We start from the raw sequence: 27,105 nt of genomic DNA, 5'->3' as shown, positions 1-27,105 counted from the left end.
CAACTTGTGACAATAAAAATTATAACAAGCATTAATTATTTACCATCTAATTTGTTCTTCCATGTCTACGGTTTTCATCGTACGTGGTAAAAATACAGGGAAAATAATCATTTTATTACTACTCTCAGTACAATAATTCCCCCAAATAGTCTTCCAGTGACTCGGAGTAACTTGAGCAAAGTTAAACTAACTTAGGTGCCGACAATGGAACACAATAATCAGGAAATGCCACAGGTGTTGCTAAACCTGAAGTTCATGTGGGATTTCTGTTGTTTTAATTATGTTTTTGGTTGCTTGTTCAGTTGTCAATAATAACTTAATATAAGGAATGAAACCTGCTCTGTTTCCAATTACCAGCAGCAGACCTTACCAGCAACAATTGCAATGTATTTGCTGGGGTGGGTGCTGTTTGTTTTGCTGACCTGTATGTTTGCCAAAGACGATCGAATCTGCAGCCTTCAAGGAAAGTTTAATTTGCCTGAACTCACTCAAGGTGGAGACATCATCATTGGTGGGATTTTTCCCATTCACTACCGAGGAGAGCTTCCAAGGACTTCTTACCAAACCCAACCAGAGACTCCACAGTGCTTAGAGTGAGTAGAGACTTCTTTTTTGTTTAAATGTTTTTATTGAGTTTTTTGGTTTACATGACAAATATAAATACGAACAGAACATTCAGAGTTACGTTATTTGCATCGAGATCAGTTTTAACTATTTGCATGGATATGTCACAGTTTCCCCTTTCCGTTCTTTTGTTCTTTCCTGACAGTGTTTGCTGTGGCAGTTGTGGACCCCTGTGTATCGCTCCCCGCCAGATTTCCCCTCTCGTTTCTCCCCCCGGTTCCCATTGTTGCACTCCTACCCTCCCCTTTCATCCCTTCTGTGTCATGGCAACTCTTTCTTGACCTTTGGCTACTTAGTTGTTGGCTGCAAACAGGTCTTGGAACAACCAAGTGAATGGCTCCCACATTCCGTGGAAACCGTCTTCCGACCCACGGATGCCGAATTTGATTTTCTCCTTTTGGAGAAATTCCGACAGGTAGGATGGTCAGTCTGCAAGATCGCCGTCTTCTTGACGATGTCATTGAGTAAAAGTGGAGGAAGAAGTCGAGATTCGAAGATATTTCAGGAAGAAATTCCAGAGAGTAGGTCCAAGCTAGGTGAAGGCAGAGAAAGGAAGAGAGGTCATTAAGGTAGGAGTCAGAACCTAGAGGGGTGTGAGACAGATCTCGGGCCAAAGGAGATGTTGTTATAAAGGAGAGTCATTTACACTGAGTGTACATTTCAGTTGTCTCTCAAAAAATTTCTTGAAATAGATAGAAATTCACATCTGGCGCAGTAAAATAATGAGCTGCACTATTTATGTATCATTCCACAAATAGACTCTAATCACTCCAAAACCTTATGCCATTATTTCTTGAGAGTTGGAAATGTGATTATATAAATGCACGTACTCAGTATGTCTTTCTGGTGTCATGGTGTGACAGACCCAGCTATATAAATTCTTACGATTACGTGACTTTTCAGAGTCAAAATGTCTTTGTTTCCAACAGATTTAACCTGAGAGCTTTCCGCTGGGTTCAACTGATGATCTTTGCCATTGAAGAAATTAATAATGACCCGTCGCTTCTTCCCAATATCACGCTGGGCTACAAGATTTATGATTCCTGTGCCACTCCAGCATTGGCTCTAAGAGCAGCCCTGACAATTCTTAATGGCCAAGAAGAAAATGTTACACTCTCGAGATGTAATGGAGGCTCTCCGGTTCATGCACTTATTGCCGATGCTGGCTCAACACAATCCATAACAATTGCCAGGACAGCGGGGCTTTTTGGAATACCAATGGTAAGCAATAAAACATTTAACATGTCAGTGTTAGCAACTTTGTCGGGAGCATGGAGGTCAAGTGTAGCTGAAATTTAAAACTCATCGCCAACCAAAAGTCTATGCAGGCGAGGACCACTGATGCTTGAAGACTGAGATTGGTAGTTGTTTGTTAAAGCTATGGAGCAAAGACAGCAAAATGCACTTGAGGTACAGATAAATTGAATGCAGAGCAGCTCGGCCCAAAAACTTTGAATGGCCTCCTCCTGAATCCAATGTTCCTCAGTCACTCTGAGTCATATCAACATCCAGTTTTGAGCACTTTGTTCATAGAATCATAGAATTTACAGTGCAGAAGGAGGCCATTCAGCCCATCGAGTCTGCACCGGCTCTTGGAAAGAGCCCCCCACCCAAGGTCCACTCCTCCACCGTATCCCCTTTATCCCCGTAACCCGTAACCCAACCTAACCTTTTTGGACACTCAGGGCAATCTAGAATGGCCAATCCAACTAAACTGCACATCTTTGGACTGTGGGAGGAAACCGGAGCACCCGGAGGAAACCCACGCACACACGGGGAGGACATGCAGACTCCGCACAGACAGTGATCCAGGCCGGGAATCGAGCCTGGGACCCCGGAGCTGTGAAGCAACTGTGTAAACCACTATGCTACCGTGCTGCCCAAAGTTCTGAGTTACTTAACCTAGGCTTGGGCAGTTCTATGGGTGCAGCAATCATCATACTGGCGCTGCGTTAGGAAAATAAATATTGGCCAGAGTTGCTTCACTGAGCCCTGTCAGAAGGGTGTATGAGCTGATGCTCGGAATATATTCAGCTTTGGCGCTCTTCAGAGTCTCATAGCCTGCACCTAAACCATATCAAAGCTCACACAAGCTGAGATGTTGGAGGGAACCTTTCTGATTTGGAATTGTATTTTCAGAAGGGTGTTTAGGAGAATTTGAGACAAAGGGAGAAAGCAATAGAAGTTATGAAACGAGATGCTGGTAGCATTCAATCTAAACCAATTCTCCATTCTAAATTCCTCTCACAATATTGTTGCTTGGTATCAGCACTCAAAGGAATTCTTAAAAAAGAGAGATGAACCTGTTGCAAAAGGTTAAATCTCACAGAATCCAGGCTGACGTAGCCAATTGGATACAAAATTGGCTTGGCAACCGAAGCAAAAGTGTTTTTGTGGAGGGTTGTTTTTCAAACTGGAGTCCAGTGACCAGCGGTGTGCCTCAGGGATCGCTGCTGGGTTCACTGTTATTTGCTATATATGTAAATATATGTAAATGATTTGGGTGAGAATGTAGGAGGCATGGTTAGTAAGTTTGCAGATGACACCAAGATTGCTGGCATAGTGGATAGTGAAGAAGGTTATCTCAGATTGCAACAGGATCTTGACCAATTGGGCCAGTGGGCCGATGAATGGCAGATGGAGTTTAATTTCGAAAATGTGAGGTGATGCATTTTGGTAGATCAAATCAGGGCAGGACCTACTCAGTTAATGGTAAGGAGTTGGGGAGAGTTAAAGAACAAAGAGATCTAGGGATACAGGTTCATAGCCCCTTGAAGATAGAGTCGCAGATGGACAGCGTGGTGAAGAAGGCATTCAGCATGCTCGGTTGTATTGGTCAGAATATTGAATACAGCCGGTTTAAAACCCGGCGAAGAATCCCGCGCGGGTGTCGGGCGGCGGGGGCTGAGGCGCTGGGCCCGGCGCGGCGTCGAGGTCAGAGCAGCGGGGGCGGAGCTACGAGGAGGTCGAGGCGGCAGGCCCAAGGTCAGGGCACCATGTAGGGAGGGTGCTCCACGTCGGATGGCTCCCACCTCGGAGGAAGAAAGAAGGCTGAAGCCTGGTCCCAGGGGAGCTCTGGGTGAATGCAGAGGAGAAAGAAAGAAGGTTTAAGGAAGTTTGGGAAAAGTTTTATTTTCTCTCCCCCTTTTTTTTTTCCAAAAAGAATAAGTCAGATTGATGAAGGGCAGGAGGGTGAAGGGGGAGAGAGGCGAAAAGAAAGAAGATAAAAAACAATAATCCGCTAAAAGATGCGAAGAGCAGCGTCGAAGAAAGGAGGAAACGCGGGTTCGCCGCTGAAGGAGAAGACGAGCAAAAGTGTTGACTGGTTGGAGGAAGCCGAACTGCAAGGCGGGGCCGCACTACGTACGGTGGAGAAGATGACCGAGGTGATGGCGGTGGAGCTGGAAAAACAGTTTGTGAGGCACATGGAGGCCTTGAGGGAGGAGACGGCAGTCGTGTTGAAGTCATTGGTGGAGGAGGCAATCGGCCCGGTGAGGGTGGAGGTGGCAAAGGCATCGGCCGAGGTGAGTGAGCAGGGCGAGAAGATGAAGGAGGTGGAGGAGGCCGTGTCACGACACAGCGACCAGGTCACCTTGATGGGGGACGAGTCATGGACGGTGGTGGAGGTTAACAGAGGACTCCGAGGAAAGCTGGAAGACTTGGAAAACCACTCAAGGCGGCACAATTTGAGAATTGTGAGCTTGCCCGAAGGGATAGAGGGCCCAAGGCCAACGCAATACTTCGCTAAGAAGTTGGCGGAGCTGATGGGAGAGGGTGAGAGCCCCACCCTGTACGAGCTAGACCGAGCTCATCGGTCATTAAGGCCGAAGCCCAAAGTGAACGAGCCAAGGGCAGTGATTATCTGCTTCCATAAGTTTTGCATGAAGGAGAAGATATTAAGCTGGGCGAAGCAGGAGCGTGAGGTGCTGTGGGATGGTACTGCGGTTCGGATCTACCAGGACTTGACGGTGGAGTTGGCAAAAAGACGAGCGGCGTTTGGGCGAGTGAAGGCAGTTTTGTACAAGAAGGGGGTGCGATTTGGTATGATATACCCGGCGAAGTTGAGAGTAACATATAACGCCAAAGACTTTTATTTTGAGACAGCGGAGGCGGCTGAGGCGTTCGTGAGGGTAGAAGGCTTGGGACAGACGTGAAGAGCGGAACTGGAAGAGAGACTGTGGACTGTGTTTGAGCAGCTGGAAAATGTATAGATGCTACAACTTTCTTTTTACTGATTTGTATTGCAATTTACCTCTCTTTGCATTGCTATAGAGTTCAAATTAATGGTGTTCTGTGTTGCGACGGTTAAATGTCATGTTAGTGAATTGTAGGGGTTGGATTGTTGGGTTTGTTTTGGTGTTTCTTTCTCTGGGACTGGGCGGAAGGAGGCGAGAGGTCTTGGCGGGGGAGCCACCCGCGCTAGCTAACTAAAGTCAGTTAGTGAACGGGGGTGAGGTGAGAGGAGGGCTGCGGACGTTGGAGCCTGGATAGCAGGCTTCACTGGGCCTACGAGGCAAGCGAGAGGTGGGGGAAGTGATGGATGTTGGGGGGTGTTTTTGTAGGGGGGGTTCTTGGGAGGGGGGAAGGGGTTCGATGTTAACAATGGACAGGGGCGGGTCAGGCTTATGGGGCAGGGCCCGGTGGTATGGTGATGATGGATAAGAAAGGTGAGAGACCCCCAGTAAGAATAGTCACGTGGAACGTGATAGGTCTAGGAGGTCCGGTCAAGAGGTCAAGGGTGCTTGCACATCTTAAAAGTTTGAAAGCCGATGTAAAAATGCTGCAGGAGACTCACTTGAGGGTGAAGGACCAGGTGAGACTTAAAAAGGGCTGGGTTAGCCAAGTGTTTCACTCCGGATTTGATGGAAGGGCTCGAGGAGTAGCGGTGTTGGTCAGCAAAAGGGTACGCTTCCAGATGGAGAAGGTGGTGGCAGATCAGGGGGGTAGATATGTGACTGTGGCAGGGGCGCTGGAGGGGAGATTAGTGGCGCTGTTAAGTGTATACGGTCCCAATTGGGACGATGTGGGATTTGCGAGGAAGGTGTTTGGGGCCATTCCCGACTTGAACACGTATGAGCTGATTGTGGTGGGGGACTGGAACTTGGTGCAGGAGCCAAGGTTGGACAGATCACGGCCGTGCTTGCTGGTCCCATCAGGGGGGGGCGAAGACGCTGGCTGGGCTAATGGTGGAAATGGGAGGGGTGGACCCTTGGAGGTTCCTGCACATAAGGGAACGGGAGTACTCGTTTTTCTCAGCGGTCCATAAGGTGAACTCACGGATTGACTTTTTTGTGGTGGGGAAGGCTTTGCTGGCTGGAGTCAAGGGGTCGGAATACTCTGCAATTGCAGTGTCAGATCACGCTCCACATTGGGTGGATATGGTGCTGGAGAAGGGGGTAGCGCAGAGACCAGGGTGGAAACTGGATGTGGGGCTTTTGGGGAACCAAGTGTTCTGTGAGAAAATTGAAAAGGTAATTAAGGAATCTGTAGGTTTCAATTGTACGGATGAGGTGTCGAACGCAGTCGGCTGGGAGGCTCTAAAGGCAGGGGTGAGGGGTGAGGTAATTCTGTTTATTGCCAGGGTGGACAAGGGGGAGAGTTTGGAGCGGCAGAGGGTAATAGATGAGATGTTGTAGGTAGATAGGAGGTATGCAGAGGATGGGGACCCGGCGAAGCTGAAAAAGTGGAAGGAACTACAGGCGAGCTTCGACCGACTGTCCACCAGGAAGGCGGTGCGCCAACTGAGACGAGCAAGGGGTGCAGTTTATGAACATGGAGATAAGGCGGGGCATATGTTAGCACGTCAGCTCCGGAGGGAGGCAGCGGCAAGGAAAATTCTTCAGGTGAAGGATGGGGCAGGGAAGTTGGTGGTGGCTCCAGTGCTGATTAACAAGGTTTCTGAGGAGTTTTATGAGAGGTTGTGCAAGTCAGAGCCACCCGGGGAAGACCGTGAGGTGCAGGAATTTTGAGATGGGTTGCAGTACCCGAGGCTAGGGGAGGGGGACAGGGCTACATTAGAAGGAGCAATAGTGGAGCAGGAGATAAAGGATGCGATTGGGAGAATGCAGTCGGGGAAGGTGGCAGGGCCGGATGGGTTTCCGGTGGAATGTTATAAAAAATTCAAGGATAGGGTGGCACCCCTGATGGTGGGGAAGTTTGAGGAGGCGATAGGGAAGGGGGCGTTGCCGCAAACCTTGGGGCAGGCATCGATTTCACTGTTGCTAAAATAAGATAAGGATCCGACGGAGTGTGGGTCGTATCGGTCCATATCACTTCTGAATGTGGACGCAAAAGTGTTGGCGAAGGTACTGGCGGGTAGGCTGGAGGAGTGTCTCCCGAAGGTGATAGGGGAGGATCAGACGGGGTTCGTGAAAGGGAGGAAGCTGTTTTCAAACATTAGGAGGGTTTTGAACGTCGATATGGGAAGGAAACAGAGGTAGTTGTGGCATTGGACGCCGAGAAGGCGTTTGATCGAGTAGAATGGGGGTACCTGATGGCAGTGCTGAAGCGGTTTGGGATTGGACCAAGATTTGGGAACTGGGTAAAGCTATTATATAAGGAGCTGAAGGCGAGTGTCCACACAAATAATATCAGTTCGAGATACTTTTCTCTCCACCGTGGGACGAGACAGGGATCTCCTATGTCCCCCCTGCTGTTTGCACTTGCGATTGAGCCAATGGCCATCGCATTGAGAAGTTCGGGAGCATGGAAAGGAATAATGCGGGGGAGATAGAGCATAGGGTGTCCTTATATGCCGACGACTTGCTGCTGTATGTGTTGGAACCGAGTGCGTCGATAGGAGGAATATTGGGGCTACTGCGGGTATTTGAGTCTTTCTCGGAGTACAAGCTGAACCTGGACAAGAGTGAGTATTTTGTGGTGTCTCGGCCGGGGGTGGGGGCAGGGGTGGGGGGGCTGCCATTCCGTAGGGCAGGGACTCATTTTAGGTACCTGGGGGTGCAGGTTGCCCAGGAGTGGGGGAGACTTCGCAGGTACGACATCACTAGTTTGGTGGGGAGAGTGAAAGCCGATCTGGCAAGGTGGGATGGCCTTCCTCTGTCACTGGCGGGTCGGGTACAGGCGGTTAAAATGAATGTGTTGACCCGATTCCTGTTTATTTTTCAATGCCTAACGATTTTCCTGCCAAAGTCTTTTTTCAGGGAGATTGCGGGAAGGATTACCTCATTCATATGGGGAAGGAAGGTGGCCAGAGTGAGAAAGGTGCTGCTACAGAGGGGAAGGCAGGCAGGGGGTTTGGGTCTCCCGAACCTGTTGTACTACTACTGGGCGGCGAATGTGGAGAAGGTACGGAGCTGGGTCGGAGGGGTTGATTCTCAGTGGGTCAGAATGGAGGAGAGTTTGTGTAGGGATCGGGGCTGAAGGCACTAGCAACAGCGCCGCTCCCGATAGCTCCGGGGAAATACTCAGGGAGTCCGGTAATAATAGCTTCATTGAAAATCTGGCGGCAGTTTTGACAACACTTCAGGTTGGGGGTCGGGTCAAGGGAAATGCCAATTCGGGGGAACCACAGATTTGAGCCAGGGAGGTGGGATGGAAGTTTTCGGAAATGGGAAGAGAGGGGGGTTAAGACGCTAAAAGATTTGTTTCTTCGGGGTCGGTTTGCAGGATTGAGGGAGCTGGAAGCGAAGTATGGGCTAGAGAAGGGAGAAATGTTTAGGTACATGCAGGTTCAGGATTTTGCCAGGAAGGAGATACAGAGCTTCCCAGAGGAACTGGCCTCCACATTGCTGGAGGAGGTGTTGACGACAAGGGGACTGGAGAAGGGGCCAGTGTCAGCGGTGTACGGAGCTATTTTGGAAGAGGATAAGGCACCACTGGAAGGGATCAAAGCAAAGTGGGAGAAAGAGCTGTGAGAGGTTATAGAGGAGGGGGTCTGGTGTGAGATGCTCTTGAGAGTGAATGCCTCCACCTCATGTGCAAGGTTGGGGCTGATATAGCTGAAGGTGGTATATAGAGCGCACCTCACGAGGGCGAGAATGAGCCAATTTTTTGAAGGGGTAGCGGATGTGAGTGAGCGTTGCGGGGGGAGGGGGGGGCCGCGAATCACGTTCATATGTTTTGGTCCTGTCCAAAGCTAGGAGAGTACTGGAAGGAGGTGTTTAGGGTCATTTCCAAGATGGTGCGTGTGAAACTGGACCCAGGTCCCCGGGAGGCCATATTCGGGGTGTCGGACCAGCCAGGGTTGGAAACGGGAGGGGAGGCAGATATCATAGCCTTCGCCTCGTTGATCGCCCGAAGGCAGATCCTGCTGGGATGGAGAGCAGCCTCTCCACCCTGTGCCCTGGCGTGGCGGGGGGACCTGTTGAAATACTTGACCCTTGAGAAGGTTAAGTTCGAACTGAGGGGAAGCTCGGAGGGGTTCTACAAGTCATGGGCACTATTTATTATGCACTTTCAAGAACTGGATAACATCAAACATTAGTTGGGGGGGGGGGGGTGGGAGGGTTGGGGGGGGGGGTTGTGTAGACTAAGGGTGACTATGGGTAATCCCTGATTCCTTTTTGTCATTTGTTTATGTAAAAATGCGGGCTGATGTTTGGTGGTTGGTGGGCGGATGGGATCGTTGTTATTGTTATGGGGATTGACATATCTTGCTGATTATTGTTTATTGTTGAAGGGTGTAAATGCGGGAGAAAATGTGAAAAAGGAGGAGAATAAAAATATTTTTTTTTAAAAAAAGAATATTGAATCCAGGAGTTAGGACATCTTGTTGAAGTTGTGCAAGACATTGGTAAGACCACACATGGAATACTGTGTTCAGTTCTGGTCACCCTATTATAGGGAGGATATCGTTAAACTAGAAAGAGTGCAGAAGATGGATGAAGACGAGGATGCTACCAGGACTTGATGGTCTGAGTTGTAAGGAGAGGCTGGATAGACTGGAACTTTTTTCCCAGGAGCGTAGGAGGCTTAGGGGTTAACTTTATTGAGGTCTATGAAATAATGAGGAGCATAGACTAGGTAGATAATCGACACCTTTTCCCAAAGGTAGAGGAGTCTAGAACTAGAAGGAATAAAGTTTAATGGGAGAGATACAATAGAGACCAGAAAGGACATTTCTTCACACAGAGGGTGGTGAGCATCTGGAATGGGCAGTGGTAGAGGCGGGTACAATTTTGACTTTAAAAAGCATTTACACAGTTACATGGGCAGGGTGGGTATAGAGGGATATGGGCCAAATGTGGGACTAGCTTAGCGATAGAAACTGGGTGGAATGGGCAAGCTAGGCCAAAGTGCCTGTTCCCATGCTGTAGACATCTATGACTCTATGACTGTATAAGTCCCAATCCTGCTTAATACATTTGTGCCTTTGTATACGTGGATTCAGTGACATGTGAAACAATACCAGTGGAGTTTGTATCCAAAGCAATACCGAGAAACGGAGCACATATCTTCCCTCCTTGCAGATTGTCAGGGTTCAATGTGAAATTGTTTTGACGCGGTGTGATGCATCACCTCACATTCTTGGTGTGATTCAACCCATAGTCCAAACTGGCACTTATTGCTGACCTCACTCGTTACCTGGGACCGGACAAAAAGGGTCAGACTGGTTTGGTGCTCTTTAACGTTTGCGCTAACGTACAGTGTTAAATCAAAATAGAGAACATTAGTCTGCATCAAACTTGGGATCTTCATATTTAGGAATCCGATTCTGTCAGGAATTTGGATTGTCCGGCCCGTCGGCGAACGCAATTTCGCCGTCAGCAACCGAAGAATCCAGCCCCAATGTGAGAACAAGTATTTTCACGTAAGGGTGGTTCCGGTCTGGAATACACTGCCTGGTAAAGTGGCGGAGGCAGGTTCAGTTGAGGCATAGATGGTTATTTGAATAGAAACATTGTGTATGGATACAAGGAAAAGGCAGGGGAACGGCTTTACGTTCTGATGCTCATCTGGAGAGCCGGTGCAGACACGATGGGCTGTAACAATTCTGTGATTTTTTAAAAATTACTTTTGAGTACCCAATTAAATTTTTCTAATTAAGCGGCAATTTAGTATGCCCAATCCACCTCCCTTGCACATAAGAACATAAGAACTAGGAGCAGGATGAGGCCATTTGGCCCCTCGAGCCTGCTCCGCCATTCAAAGAGATCATGGTCGATCTTTTGTGGAATCAGCTCCACTTTCCGGCCCGAACACCATAACCCTTAATCCCTTTATTCTTCAAAAAACTATCTATCTTTATCGTAAAAACATTTAATGAAGGAGCCTCAACTGCTTCACAGGGCAAGGAATTCCATAGATTCACAACCCTTTGGGTAAAGAAGTTCCTCCTAAACTCAATCCTAAATCTACTTCCCCTTATTTTGAGGCTATGCCCCCTAGTTCTGCTTTCACCCGCCAGTGGAAACAACCTGCCCGCATCTATCCTATCTATTCCTTTCATAATTTTATATGTTTCTATAAGATCCCCTCACATCCTTCTAAATCCCAACGAGTACAGTCCCAGCCTACTCATCCTCTCCTCATAATCCAACCTCTTCAGCTCTGGGATTAACCTAGTGAATTTACTCTGCACACCCTCCAGTGCCAGCACGTCCTTTCTCAAGTAAGGAGACCAAAACTGAACACAATACTCCAGGTGTGGCCTCACCTTTTGTGTGGCACCTTGTCAAAAGCTTTCTGGAAATCCAGATGTACCACATCGATTGGCTCCCCGTTATCTACTGCACTGGTAATGTCCTCAAACAATTCCACTAAATTAATTAGGCACGACCTGCCCTTTATGAACCCATGCTGCGTCTGCCCAATGGGATAATTTCCATCCAAATGCCTTGCTATTTCTTCCTTGATGATAGATTCCAGCATATTCCCTACTACCGAAGTTCAGCTCACTGGCCTATAATTACCCGCTTTCTGCCTACCTCCTTTTTTAAACAGTGGTGTCACATTTGCTAATTTCCAATCCGCCAGGACCACCCCAGAGTCTAGTGAATTTTGGTAAATTATCACTAGTGCATTTGCAATTTCCCTAACCATCTCTTTTAGCACTCTAGGATGCATTCCATCAGAGCCAGGAGACTTGTCTACCTTTAGCCCCATTAGCTTGCCCATCACTACCTCCTTAGTGATAACAATCATCTCAAGGTCCTCACCTGTCATAGCCTCATTTCCATCAGTCACTGGCATGTTATTTGTGTCTTCCACTGTGAAGACCGACCCAAAAAACCTGTTCAGTTCCTCAGCCATTTCCTCATCTCCCATTATTAAATCTCCCTTCTCATCCTCTAAAGGACCAATATTTACCTTAGCCACTCTTTTTTGTTTCATATATTTGTAGAAACTTTTACTATCTGTTTTTATATTCTGAGCAAGTTTACTCTCATAATCTATCTTACTCTTCTTTATAGCTTTTTTAGTAGCTTTCTGTTGCCCCCTAAAGATTTCCCAGTCCTCTAGTCTCCCACTGATCTTTGCTACTTTGTATGTTTTTTCCTTCAATTTGATACTCTCCCTTATTTCCTTAGATATCCACGGTCGATTTCCCCTCTTTTTACTGTCCTTCCTTTTTGTTGGTATAAACCTTTGCTGAGCACTGTGAAAAATCACTTGGAAGGTTCTCCACTGGTCCTCAAGTGTTTCACCATAAAGTCTTTGCTCCCAGTCTACCTTAGCTAGCTCTTCTCTCATCCCATTGTAATCTCCTTTGTTTAAGCACAAAACACTAGTGTTTGATTTTACCTTCTCGCCCTCCATCTGTATTTTAATTCCACCATATTGTGATCGCTCCTTCCGAGAGGATCCGTAACTATGAGATCATGAATCAATCCTGTCTCATTACACAGGACTAGATCTAGGACCGCTTGTTCCCTCGTAGGTTCCATTGCATACTGTTCTAGGAACCTATTGCGGATACATTCTATAAACTCCTCCTCAAGGCTGCCTTGACCGACCTGGTTAAACCAATCGACATGTAGATTAAAATCCCCCATGATAGCTGCTGTACCACTTCTACATGCATCAGCTATTTCTTTGTTTATTGCCTGCCCCACCACAATGTTACTATTTGGTGGCCTATAGACTACACCTATCAGTGACCTTTTTGCGTTACTATTCCTGATTTCCACCCAAATGGATTCAACCTTATCCTCCATAGCACCGATGTCATCCCTTACTGTTGCCTAGATGTCATCCTTAAATAACAGAGCTACACCACCTCCCTTACCATCCACTCTGTCCTTATGAATAGTTTAATACCCTTGGATATTTAACTCCCAGTCATGACCATCCTTTAACCATGTTTCAGTAATGGACATAGTCATTCACGATGATTTGCACCATCAACTCATTTACCTTATTCCGAATACTACGAGCATTCAGGTAAAGTACACTTATGTTGGCTTTTATACCTCTGTTTTGAATCTTTTTTTAAAAATTTAGAATACCAATTCATTTTTTCCAATTAAGGGGCAATTTTAGCTTGCACATTTTTGGGTTGTGGGGGCGAAACCCATGCAAACACGGGGAGAATGTGCAAACTCCACACGGACAGTGACACAGAGCCAGGATCGAACCTGGGACCTCGGTGCCGTGAGGCCGCAGTGCTAACCCAATGCGCCACCGTGCTGCCCTCTCTTTTTTGAATCTTGACACCTTGATCAGTAACCTCTCCTAAGTTATTTTTCCTTTTAACTTTTCTCGTAATTTTCCTTGTCGTTGAACCCATATCTTCATGTAACAACCTGCCGCGTCGCTTTCCATTCATGTTTTTACTTCCTGTTTTATTCCTTTTAGTATTATTGGGCCATTCATTGAGCTCCCCTCAGTCACTGTATCTTGTACTGTCGCCCTTTTTGATTTTTGACTATGGCTTCTCTGCATTACACTTTCCCCCTTACTGCCTTTTGTTTCTGTCCCTGTTTTATTACCTTCCGACTTCCTGCATCGGTTCCCATCTTTGGGTTGTGGGAGTGAAACCCACGCAAACACGGGGAGAATGTGGAAATTCTACACGGACAATGGCCCAGGGCCGGCATCGAACCTGGGAGCTCGGCGCCATAAGGCAGTAGTACTAACCACTGCGCCACCATGCTGCCCCGTAACAATTCTGTGATTCTGTGACATTATTCTTAGTTAGCAACTTCGGCCAAATCTGCGGCTCATAACTATTCTGAATGTGTACATGAGCTAATCTGTAAGGGATACCAAGGTCAGACTTGCAGCTTCCCACCTGGGCATGAAACTGATGTTGTGGAACTCATGACAGAGCCCTGCTCAATTTGACTTTCAATTGAATTCAATGGAGATTGAACCGGGTGGGATGCTTTAACACTCGGCCAATCCGTAATGCCAGTTTCACATTGTGGCAGCAAACTGAAAATCTGCTTCTTCTTGAAGGGACATTTTGAAGGCTGGTCTTCCTGAATGATGAAGGTATTGAACTAAAAAAGAAATCTCTTTTTGATGTTTTCACAGATTAGTTACTTTTCATCCTGCATATGCCTGAGCAATAAAAAGGAATTTCCAACCTTTTTCCGAACTATACCCAGCGATTATTTTCAGGTCGCAGCGTTTGTGCAGCTGGTGAAACATTTTGGTTGGACCTGGCTGGCGGCGTTTGGATCTGACGATGATTATGGCCACTTGGGAATTTCAGCCTTCGTGGAAGAAGTAACTAAAATTGGAGCCTGTGTGGCTTTCGCTGAATATCTTCCCAAATTTAATGACAAGGGGAAAATCTTGCATCAAGTGGAGCTGATTAAAAAAACAAAAGTCAAAGTTATTCTTGTCTTTGCTCCAGAGATAGAGCTGAACTTCTTGGTGGAAGAACTTGTGCGCCAGAATGTCACTGGACTGCAATGGTTAGCGAGTGAAGCCTGGAGCACAGCAGCACTGCTCTCAACGGCAGCCAATTCTGAGATTATGGGTGGGACATTGGGCTTGGCAATTCGTAGGGCCGATATTCCAGGAATTAAACAGTTCCTGGTCAGGCTCCATCCATCTAACTATCCAGGGAATGAATATATTAAGCAGCTTTGGGAAGCTGTGTTTCACTGCACATGGACATCACACAACGACACAGAGAATGCCAGGCTTGGGCCGTTAAAGCATGTGTGCACTGGGCAAGAAGATTTAAAAGTTGCCCAAAATGCATTCACTGATGAAACACAATTGAGAGTTTCGTATAATACTTATCGAGCTGTTTATGCTGTGGCTCATTCCATTCATAATATGTTACAGTGTCAAAACGGCCAAGGGCCATTTGTCAATGAAACATGCCCAGACATTTCAAAACTCAAACCTTGGCAGGTAAGTTGTATTTTTATTAAAAATTACAGTATAAATTCAACCCCTGTACAAATCATGGGAGGGATTCTCCAATTTCCCAGCCGTGTGTTTCTTGGCAGCACGTTGTTCGCTGGCAGCGGGATTCTCTTTTCCTGCCGCTTCTCCATGGGATTTCCCATTGAAGGCCATCCCACGCCACCAGGCAGGGAGGTGCACTGCCAGTGAGAATAGAATATCCTAATGGGCGGAGTATTCCGGCCCATATGAAATCGAAATTCCATTCAATGTACCTACAATGCCCTGTCAGATTACACAGAAAATTACATAGGATATAGATCACAGAAACAGGCCATTCGGCCCAACAAGTCTATGTTGGTGTATTTGCTCCACACCATCTTCCTCATCTAAATCTATCAGTGTAACCATCCATTCCTGTCACCTGCATATGCCTGTCCAGTTTACCACTCTTTGGGTGAAGAGGTTTCTTCCCAATTCCACCCTGGATTTTTGGTGATGACCTTTTATTGATCGCAATGAATATATAATCAGGCGTGCAATTGGCGAGTGTCACTACTAAATGCAATTCAAGTTTTGCTTTACAGAAAAGCAATTGAGATAAAGATCCCATGTCATTATTATTCTCGATATCCTGGGCAACATATAATCCTTGACAAACATCTAAAACAAAAGAACAAAAACTCAGCAGGTTGGCCAGCATCTTATGACCTTTCATCGGGAGGGTCATCGACCAGAAATGTTTACTCTGTCTCTCTCCACAGGTGCTGCCTGACCTTCTGAGTTTTTCAAGGTTTTTTTTTCATTCTCTCACAGCTTATGGGATTCACTTGTATAGCCAGCATTTGTTGCCCATTCATAATTCCCCTTAAACTGAGCTGGTTTACTGGACCATTTCAGAGGGCAGTTAAGAGTCAATCACATTGCTTTAAGTAGGGAGACACATACAGGGCAGAATAGTAAATTTTCTTCCGTAAAGAGACAGAGGTGAACCAGATAAGTTTTTAAAAAATGATAGTTTCATAGCCATCATTAAAATGTTTCAATTGAATTTACATTTCACAGTTTCCATGATGGGAATTGAACACATACCCATCGGGTATTAACCTGGAGCACAAGTCCAGTGACATTACCGTCTATCCTATGTCTTGTGTTTCAGATTTCCCAGATCCACATATTGCTTTTACATTAGTGTATTATCTAAAGAAAATCATCTGGTCATTTCCCTCGTTAATAGCGGGAGTCCACTGTGCTCAAATTGGCCACCTTGTTTATTACATTACAAATCTAATTATGCTTCAAAAGTACGTATTGATTACAAAGCCTGTTGAGTCACCTGACCTTGTGGTAGGCACTATAGAAACGGGAACAATAATAATAATCTTTATTAGTGTCACAAGTTTAGGCTTACATTAACACTGCACTGAAGTTACTGTGAAAAGCCCCTAGTCGCCACACTCCGGCGCCTGAACAGGTACACGGAGAGAGAATTCAGAATGTCCAATTTACCTAACAAGCGCGTCTTTCGGGACTTGTGGGAGGAAACCGGAGCACCCGGAGGAAACCCATGCAGATACATAGAATCATAGAATTTACAGTGCAGAAGGAGGCCATTCGGCCTATCGAGTCTGCACCGGCTGTTGGAAAGAGAACCCTACCCAAGGTCAACACCTCCACCCTATCCCCATAACTCAGTAACCCCACCCAACACTAAGGGCAATTTTGGACACTAAGGGCAATTTATCATGGCCAATCCACCTAACCTGCACATCTTTGGACTGTGGGAGGAAACCGGAGCACACGGAGGAAACCCACGCACACACGGGAAGGATGTGCAGACTCCGCACAGACAGTGACCCAAGCTGGAATCGAACCTGGGACCCTGGAGCTGTGAAGCAATTGTGCTATCTACAATGCTACCGTACTGCCCTAAATACAGGGAAAACGTGCAGACTCTCCACACACAGTGACCCAAGCAGGAATCGAACCTGGGACCATGGCGCTGTGAAGCAACAGCACTAACCACTGTACTACCGTGCCGCCTTCTTTACCAATTAGAAGCTAATTACCATCAAATATTTCAGTTTCTCTGAAATTAGCATATTTTCTTTCTCTGCATACTTTCCTTAAAAGTTTAAAATGTATGCACAAATATAGTACCTTAAGTATGTCCAAATATAGTACCTTGAGGACGGGCAGCACGGTAGCACAAGCTTTAGTCCAGAATAAAAAACAGGCCGGACTTCAGAATTATGCTGCCATCTTTGAATTTCAAAGTAGAGAGTACCTTGAAGAAATGGGTGCTTATAAATGGGTGTGTATATAAATATCTGTAGTGAGAGTACCTTTAAGAAATGGGTGTTTACTACTGCAGTGATGTCAGAGAGTTGGTGGAGCTGGGCTGTCTGTCAGCTTTTTACTTTTGTTTTAGGCTGTTTGCTGCAGGGTGTGTTTTAGTTTCGTTTTCAGTGTTGGAGCTGAAGCCAGACAGAGCAGGTGTACTGCTGATCTCTCTGCCATGAAAAGACTATCTCTTGATCATTTGGTGAATTCAGAATTATAAATGTTCTCAGTAGTGAATGTAAACCTAATGTGCTTCTGTTAAAAGGTGTTTCTTTTGTCTTCTGGGTGTAGTTTGGGAAGTTATTAAGGATTACTTAGTGTTGTATTCTTTGGGGGTTGTATTTGAATTGATGGTTGCTAAGATGTTCACTGTATGTTTTAAAAAGGTTAACTTGAGTTCATAGAATAAACATTGTTTTGCTTTAAAAAATACTTTTCCATTTCTGCTGTAGCACACCTGTAGAGTGGCCGTGTGCTCTCCAACCACAATCTATTAAAAGTTGTGGGTCAGGTGAATTCCATGATGCACTTTGGGGTTCTCTAAACCCTGGCCCATAACAAAAGAAAGAAAGAACTTGCATCAATGGAACACTTGCCAATGAAGCACTATTGAATAAAGTTGCTTTTGTAATGTAGGGAACACAGGAGCCATCATGCACAGCAACCTCCCAGAAAGAGTAATGGAATAAATGACCTGAGCATCTCTTTCAGCTTTTGGTTGAGGAATAAATATTCCACGGTATCAGGAGAATTCACCTGTTCTTATTCAAATCGTGTCATCTGGTCATTTACTTCCACTTGGGAGGTCAGATGCTCATCTGAAAGGTGACACCACCAAGGGTGCCGCACTCCCTCAACACTTCACTGAAGTGTCAGTTGCGGATATATGGTCAAGTTCTGGAGTGGGACTTGAACCAATGAACTTGTAACAAAGAGGCTAATATCTAAAAGACACATAAAGCCACTCCAAACTCAAGTGTAAGTAACAGCATAACCTCAGCTTCATAGAGAATTTAAATTACACAACATTGGTTTTAAACATTGCAGGTTTCAAAATATGAAATAATATTCTGTGACTTCTTTATAAAGGTCCTGCATTACTTAAAGAAGGTGAAATTTACAACTGCATTTGGAGATGAAGTAAGATTCGATGTCAATGGTGATCCTCGAGCAACCTATGATCTCCTGAACTGGCAGCGGGTCCCAAATGGGAATATGAAGTACATTAAAGTTGGCCAGTATGATGCATCTGTCGGTACAGACAACCAACTTGTTATAGAGAAGGAAGGTATAGTGTGGAGTGGAGGACAAAAAATGGTAAGGCACAATTCTGGAAATACTTTATTCAATGCATCCAAAGCTTTGGGTGGCAAAAGCCACCATAGATGTAAGGATTATGTTCAGCAACAAACTAGTGTTCGTCACTACAACAATGATAAAGATCAAGAGATAGACAAGCAAAAGATGTTCACATAGAGTGAGAGATAGTGATTGTGGAATCTCATCTTATGAGAGGTGCCCAGTTTAGAAAAGATGAGAACAAGCAGATATAAAGACAAAAGAAAAAGATTTGGAGGTAGTACAGAGTGGATTTGGATCTTGCCTTTGTTCAATATTGTGAATCAGGTGAAAGTGAGTTGACAGCCCATTTAACAACTCTCCCTATTTTGTTGGAACGAGCAATATGTGGTCTGCCAACTCACTACCTCCATTTTGAATCGCACAATGTTGAGATCTACCCCAATGAGAACCAGAAACATAATTAATCTAACAAAAGATTCATGCAGATAGAGTGATGATGGCAGGAGAGATTTTAATTAATCAGTTCTGGTGTTTCTAATACTGTAATGTTCTCGTCAGATGGCCTGATTTATTACAAGAACACATGTAGCTCGGTAGCATAGTGGTTAGCACTGTTGCTTCACAGCGCCATTGTTCCAGGTTTGATTCCCGTTTGGGTCGGTGTCTGTGCGGAGTCTGCACATTCTCCCTCTGTCTCCGTGGGTTTCCTCCGGGTGCTATGGTTTCCTCCCACAAATCCTGAAAGACATGCTGTTAGTAATTTGGACATTCTGAATTCTCCCTCAGTATACCCGAACAGGTGCCGGAGTGTGGCGACTAGGGGATTCTCACAGTAACTTCATTGCAGTGTTAACGTAAGCCGACGTGTAGCACTAATAAAGATTATTATTATTAGCTAAAGTTATGAACAAGTTATTAGCTTTAACTGTGGGTAAACTACGTACAAGACAACAGATGAAAAACAGTAAAATCATGTGAAGCGACCTCTCTCTTCAACTTCCTCTAGCCAGTCTGAGGTCAGCTGACTTTAACATTCACTTATATACAAGTGAGTCTCCTAGTGGTCAAATTGAGTCGATCAGGTTTTCTTCTGATTCTGGTTGATCTTCTCAAAGTTTGACCATTCTGCTCAGAACTTCTAGATTCAATGTTCTCCCTGACATTCTCATGCTCAGGAACTGCTGAACGATCTGACACTGCAGATTGCGTTGATTCAGATGTAGATTCGTCTCCCATCACGTTGTTGTCAAAGTCTTCTCTGGTTTTCAAGAGCGCGCAACGATTTCTTCTTAAAACCAACCCATCCTCTGTCTGTACATTGTAGGACCGAGGTGCCACTTCTTCAAGTAAAATGGTTTTTTTCGACCAATTGCCTAATCTTCTACTCTCACATTGTCATCACTACTCAGAGGAGGGCAGCACGGTGGCACAGTGGTCAGCACAGCTGCCTCACGGCAATGAAGTCCCAGGTTCGATCCCGGCTGTGGGTCACTGTCCGTGTGGAGTTTGCACATTCTCCCCGAGCTTGCGTGGGTTTCACCCCCACAACCCAAAGATGTGCAGGCTAGGTGGATTGATCACACTAAATTGCCCCTTAATTGGACAAAATGAATTGGTACTCGAAATTTTTTTTTTAAATCATTACTCAAAGGTGGTAAAGCTTTTGACATTATCATATAACTGCTTTTGTTTCTCTTTAATGTTTTGCATTTACTGCAGTATCACTGCATTCTCCTCCTTTGCCAAGTTTGGAAGTGTGGTACGCAACTTTCTATTCATGAGTAACTCTGCTGGCGATCTACCATGTGACAATGGTGACGCTCTGTAACTCAATAGTGGGAGATATGGATAAGATTTGCTGTCCATTGCTTTCATCAACAATTGCTGAACAATATGTCCACCTTTTTCGGCTTTTCTATTGGTTTGAGGATACAACGGACTCAACGTGACCTGATTGAAATCATACGTGACTGCGAAGTGTTGCCACTCTTTACAGTTAAAACAAGGACCGTTGTCACTGACGACGACTTGCGGAATTCCGTGTCAAGCAAAAATTTACTTTGTATGCTGTATTACACTGCTTGCCGTTATGCTTGACAGGAGAGCCACTTTGGGATATTTTGAAAATTAGTCTATGATCATTAAATAATCTTTCCCTTGTAGGTGAAAGAGATCAATAGCTACTTTCAAGGGCAACATGGTGGTGCAGTGGTTAGCACTGTTGCCTCAGAGCGCGAGGGTCACAGAATCAATTCCGGCCTCGAATGATTGTCGGTGTGGAGTTTGCACTTCCTCCCCATGTCTGCATGGGTTTCCTCCGGGTGTTCCTGTTTCTTCCCACTGTCCAAAGACGTGCAGGTTAGGTGGATTGGCCATGCTAAATTGCCCCTTAGTGTCCAAAGGTTTAGGTGGTGTTATTGGGTTACAGGGACAGGGTGGAGGCATGGGCTTAAGTCGGGTGCTCTTCCCAAGGACCAGTTCAGAATTGATGGGCCAAATGGCCTCCTTCTGCACTGTAAATTCTATGATTTTATCATTGTTGCCATGGTGCCGTAGGTAAATCAGGCATTTGCACAGGTTCTCTTGTTTGCTTGCAACAATGTGTCAGGCATGTGTCACGACAGCTGACCATCCTTTCAATATCCTGATTCATAACTGGCCAGTAAACAGAGCCACGAGCTCTCCGTCTACATTTTTCAATCCCAAGATATCCTTTGTGTATCCTCTTTCGTACATCCTTGCAAAGTGATTGAGGTATGATTATTCTGTTCAAACAAAGTACTACTCCATTAATGATACTGAGTTCAGATCTTATATTCTTGAACTCCATACATTGACCTCAGGGCCAATGTGATTTGATGTTCCTCATAACCTCTTGAAGAATTTGATCCTTCCTGGTCTCTTCTTGGATCTCACGTAATTTCGCATCTGATACTGGTAGGAGTGTGGAAATAAAATTGACGTGCAGATCTACATCCTCAGTAATCTCACCACCAATACTTTACATCGGTGTTCTTGATAACGCATCTGCTAAGAACAAATATTTGCCTGGCATGTAGATGAGATTGAAGTCATAGCGTTGAGATTTCCTTTTGATGATGTTAACCAAGGGACGATGATCTGTCTCAATTGTGAAAGTTGGAAGCCCACAGACGTAGTCGTGGAATGTCTCCAAGCCTACGCCTAAATCCAGGCATTCTTTTTCGATTTAAGCACAACTCTGCTCTTTTGTCATCATGGATCGTGATGCATACACGACTGGTTACCAATCATCATGCTCAAGTTGCAGAAGAACTGCTCCCAGACCATCTTTGGACACGTCTGATGACACTTTAATCTATTGATGGGTCAAAAATGTGAGACCTGTCGTGGTGGTCAGTGAAGTCTTGAACTTCTTCCACTCTTGCTCATGTTGCTCAGTCCAAGTGAAATCCGTTGTCTTGTGCAGGAGATCAGGTAGATGTGTTGTTTTTGCTGTCAGTCGGTGAATTACAACACAATGATATCACTACAAATACTGTGATTCATTTGTAATGTTAAAATGACTGAAATCTGCATCATTGAACAGTAAAAGCTATTCTGTATCAATGTACCAGTCATCAGATTAATTTTTTACATGTGGCAGATAATGAAACAAATTTCATAATTTTCTCAAGGTCAAATAAACAATATCTGTAATCCTGCACAAAATAGACTTGTAATAAAATGGAAATTAATTGTTCATTTCCCATCCAGGTCATTGAGGCAAAGTGTAGTGAATCTTGTCTGCCTGGAACAAGAAAAGGAGCCAGAACAGGGGAGCCAATTTGTTGTTATGATTGTTTACCTTGTGCTGAAGGTGAAATTAGTAATCAAACTGGTGCGTATATCTATCTATCTATCTATTCTATCTATCTATCTATCTGCCTATCTATCTGTCTCTCTATCTTTCATCTATCTATCTATTTATGTGTCTACCTATCTATCTGTCTGCCTGTCCACCTTTTTTTCCATCTGTCTATCCACTTGTCTATCCACCCATCTATACCTATTCATCGATCTATCTCTAGTTATCTATCTATCCTGATCTGTCTGTCCACAAACTATGGACAAGCTATATGTTAATTGGTTTTGTGATGTATCTATTTAGATCGGTGACCTTGTAGACTGAAAAGGCTGCTCTTTAGCAGCATCATAATACATCACATGGCACTAAATTTCAAACCTTTACAAATAAGTATGAGGATTAAATTGATCTTGGGAAAATATAGAAAATGGTCTAGTGCGCATTGGCAATCTGTTTTCCATACCACCTAAATTTCTTTCCCATGCCTCCTTAATTGCCATGTGCAATGCTCCATAAGAACATAAGAAAAAGAAACAGGAGCAGGTGTTGGCCATACGACCCCTTGAGCCTACGCCACCATTCAATAAGATCATGGTTGATCTTCAAGAACCAAGAACAATACAGCACAGGAACGGGCCCTTCGGCCCTCCAGGCCTGCGCTGATCACGAGTCCCATCTAGACCAACCACCTGTGTCCTTCTAGACCCCGTCTGTTCATGGCCTATCCAGATAAGTCTTAAAGGTCGCTAACGTATCTGCCTCAACCACCTCACTTGGCAGTGCATTCCAGGCCACCCTCTGTGTAAAAACCTTTCTCCGCACAACTCCACTGAACCTTTCCCCCCTCACCTTGAAGTTGTGCCACCTTGTGATTTTCACTTCTGCCCTGGTCAAAAGCCTCCAACTGTTCACTCTATCTATGCCACTAATAATTTTATAAACTTCTACCAGGTCGCCCCTCAGCCTCAGTCTCTCTCGGGAGAACAATCCCAGTTTATTCAATCTCTCCTCATAGTTAATATCCTCCATACAAGGCAACATCCTGGTAAACCTTTTCTGAACTCTCTCCAAAGCTTCCACGTCCTTCTGGTAGTGTGGTGACCAGAACTGGACACAGTATTCCAAATGTGGCCTCACCAACATTCCATGTAACTGCAATATAATTGTTGAGCTTTTATACGCAATACCCCGACTTATGAAGGCAAGCATGCCATATGCTTTCTTTACCACCATTTCCACCTGTGCTGCCACTTTTAAGGATCTGTGGACCTGCATGCCCAGATATCTCTGTGTGTCTATGCTCCTGATGGTTCTGCCATTTATTTTATAGCTCCCACCTGAATTGGATCTACCAAAATGCATCACCCCACATTTGTCTAGGTTAAATTCCATCTGCCATTTATCTGCCCAAATTTGCAGCCCATCTGTATCCTGTTGTATTCTCTGACAATCTTCATCGCTGTCCGCAACTCCTGCAATCTTAGTATCATCCTCAAACTTGCTAATCAGACCCTCTACATTTACTTCAAAGTCATTTATATATATTACAAAGAGCAGAGGTCCCAGTACTGATCCAGGACACCACTAGTTTCAGACCTCCATTCGGAAAAACACCCTTCCACTGCTACCCTCTGTCTTCTATGGCCAAGCCAAATCTGAATCCATCCAGCTAGTTCCCCCCTGACCACATGTGATTTAATCTTTTGCACCAGCCTGCCATGAGGGACCTTATAAAATCCATTACTAAAGTCGATGTAGACAAGATCCACAGCCCTTCCCTCGTCAATCATTTTTGGCACCGCCTCAAAAAATTCAATTAAATTAGTGAGGCATGACCTCTCTCGTGCAAAACCATGTTGTCTGTCGCAAATAAGACCATTCACTTCCAAATGTGCATTGATCCTAGCTCTGAGAATCTTTTCCAACAATTTCACCATCACTGACGTCAAGCTCACTAGCCTATAATTACCCGGATTATCCTTGCAACCCTTCTTAAATAACGGTACAACATTGGCTATCCCCCAATCCTCTGGGATCTCATCTGTGGTCAACGAGGGCACAACGATTTTGGTTAGAGGCCCAGCGATTTAATCTGGTCTCCCTCAATAATCTGGGATAGATGCCATCTGGCCATGGGGATTTGTCTATTTTAATGGTTTTTAACATACCTAACACTGCCTTCCTCGTAATAATGACCTGCTCTAAAGTGTTTACACATCCCTCTCAGACACCAACAATCAACGTGTCCCTCTCCTTTGTGAATACTGATGCAAAATACTCATCAAGATACTCACCTACTTCTCTGGTTCTTCACATAATTTCCTTCCTTTGTCCTTGAGTGGACCAACTCTTTCTCTAGCTACCCTTCTGTTTCTAATATACAAATAAAATGCCTGAGGATTCTCCTTAATCCTGGCTGCCAAGGACATTTCGTGACCCCTCTTTGCCCTCCTAACTCCCTGCTTGAGCTCTTTTCTACCTTCCTTCTATTCCTCAAGTGCTTCATCTGTACCTCACGTATGCATCTTTTTTCTTTTTGACAAGATTAAATATTAGCTTCACTTCGCCATCCAATTTCCATATCCCTCTATTCCATAGTGTCAAAAAATCCCTTACTCTCAGCCTTCAATATACTCATCAACAACATCCACAACTTCCTGGGGCAGAGAACTTCAGCAAAAAACTCCAATACACTTAACTCCAGCAGGAAATATTTGCATTTTATACTGCAGAATGTAGATAAAAATAATCTTTTGAATACTACAGTTTATAGATATTTCCAGATCATGGAAGTTTCCAGCAAACAATGAGGGCATTAAACATATTGTGCCTCTGCTAGAAGTTTGAAGAGTTATCTAACTGGTTACACATTCCTGCACTATTGCCAAAGTGCTGTAATTTTCCCCCGTCAAGTATTTACCCAATTCCCTTTGGAAGTTACTTTTGAATCTAAATCGCTCATCATTTCAAACAGTACATTCCAAATCATAATATACTGCCATATTTAAAAAATTCATTTTGCATCTGCTTATTGTCAATCCCTTAAACTTGCATATCTTGAGTAGTTCTTACTCCCCGTGGGAACAGGTTCTCCTTCATAACTCTACCAAAACTTTTCTTGATTTTGAACACCTCCATTGAATCTCCTCCTAAAGGAGGACAATCCAAGTTTCGCTAATTTCTCCGTGTAACTAAAATATTTTAGCAGACAAGCCTGTACTTTGCGTTGATGACATATGGGTACAAGCCGAGTATCCCAAACCCACAAATAGGTTCAGCAATCCCATCCGATTATTTTTGAGCACAATTGATCAATGGAGGAACAAACCAACTCGAAACTGACAATTTGTGGGTTGTCCATAAACTTTCAAGTGAGCACTGTGGTGTTAAACAGACAGATAAAAATTGAGGAAATTGGTTTCAAATCCTACTCAATATAGGTATGGTGGACTGAATGGCCTCTTTCTGTGTCATAAGATTCTATACTTCACACCCTGATTGTTGAATGGGAAACACAGAGCTGAATTTTACAACGGCAAATGTTCTTAGAAAGCATTCCCAAAAGGTGTGAAAGGAAATAAGTGCTTTTGGGCAGGTTGTGTGTCTCCTATTTATGATCCAGTTTGATAATTACAGATAGATTTGTCTTGGAAATTTGTTGGAATGATATTCTGTGTTGTTTCCTGCAGATTCAGTGGACTGCCTGGCGTGCCACTTAGATTACTGGCCAAACCTAGAAAGAGACAAATGCATCCTTAAGGAAATTGAATTTTTGTCATTTGGAGACACCATGGGGATCATATTAACAGCATTGTCCATATCCGGTGCTTGTATATCAATGGCTGTTATTGCTGTTTTCTACCATTACAAGAATACTCCTATTGTCAAAGCAAACAATTCTGAATTAAGCTTCCTTCTTTTATTTTCATTGGTACTCTGCTTTCTCTGCTCTCTTCTCTTCATCGGTCAACCAACAATCTGGTCCTGCATGTTGCGACATACAGCATTCGCTATTATATTTGTCCTTTGCATTTCTTGTATCCTTGGGAAAACAATCATGGTGTTAATGGCATTCAATGCAAGGCTTCCAAACAATGATGTGGGAAAATGGTTTGGCCCACTACAGCAAAGACTTTTCATATTTTCCCTGCCCTCAATTCAAGTTGTGATATGTATTCTTTGGTTGACCTTATCACCCCCATATCCTGCCAAAAATTTTCAACATCAAAGTGCAACCATTATATTAGAATGTGATGTGGGGTCAGCAACAGCCTTTTATTCCGTGTTGGGCTACATAGGCTTCCTATCTGTCATGTGCTTTGTTCTTGCATTTCTAGCGCGTGCGTTGCCAGATAGCTTCAACGAAGCAAAGTTTATCACCTTCAGCATGCTGATTTTCTGTGCCGTCTGGATAACTTTCATTCCAGTTTACATCAACTCTGGAAAGCACACAGTAGCTGTGGAGATATTTGCAATATTGTCTTCCAGTTTTGGTTTGCTGAGCTGTATATTTGCTCCAAAGGTTTATATCATTCTATTGAAACCGGAACTGAACACCAAGAAACATTTAATGGGCAGGCCACCCGCTAACACATTGTGAATGCTGGAAGGTTAATTATCTTTGGCCAGTCTAAAAACAAAGCATGCATGGTAGATGGCTTTTATTGCAATGCTAAAGTTAGTATTTGTCGCTTTTGTATATTGTAATTGTTATACCACAGAAAAGATTCCTTAGAAAATGTATG

At 44.5% G+C, this 27,105-nt stretch overlaps 1 protein-coding gene across 1 annotated transcript; it reads left to right on the top strand.

Annotated features, from left to right (window-relative positions):
• Positions 1-375: 375 nt before the first annotated feature.
• LOC140389562 (extracellular calcium-sensing receptor-like) lies at positions 376-27,105 on the top strand. The gene is made up of 6 exons (XM_072473791.1): positions 376-593; positions 1,554-1,845; positions 14,062-14,895; positions 18,322-18,549; positions 22,270-22,393; positions 26,050-27,105. The coding sequence occupies exons 1-6, from the start codon at positions 385-387 to the stop codon at positions 26,958-26,960; spliced, it is 2,598 nt and encodes an 865-aa protein (XP_072329892.1). The 5' UTR covers positions 376-384; the 3' UTR covers positions 26,961-27,105.

Source organism: Scyliorhinus torazame, chromosome 14 (assembly GCF_047496885.1).
Source record: "Scyliorhinus torazame isolate Kashiwa2021f chromosome 14, sScyTor2.1, whole genome shotgun sequence".
NCBI classification, from domain to species: Eukaryota; Metazoa; Chordata; class Chondrichthyes; order Carcharhiniformes; family Scyliorhinidae; genus Scyliorhinus; species Scyliorhinus torazame.
The sequence above is the reverse complement of the archived record's forward strand: the minus strand, read 5'-3'. Positions and strand labels throughout refer to the sequence as shown.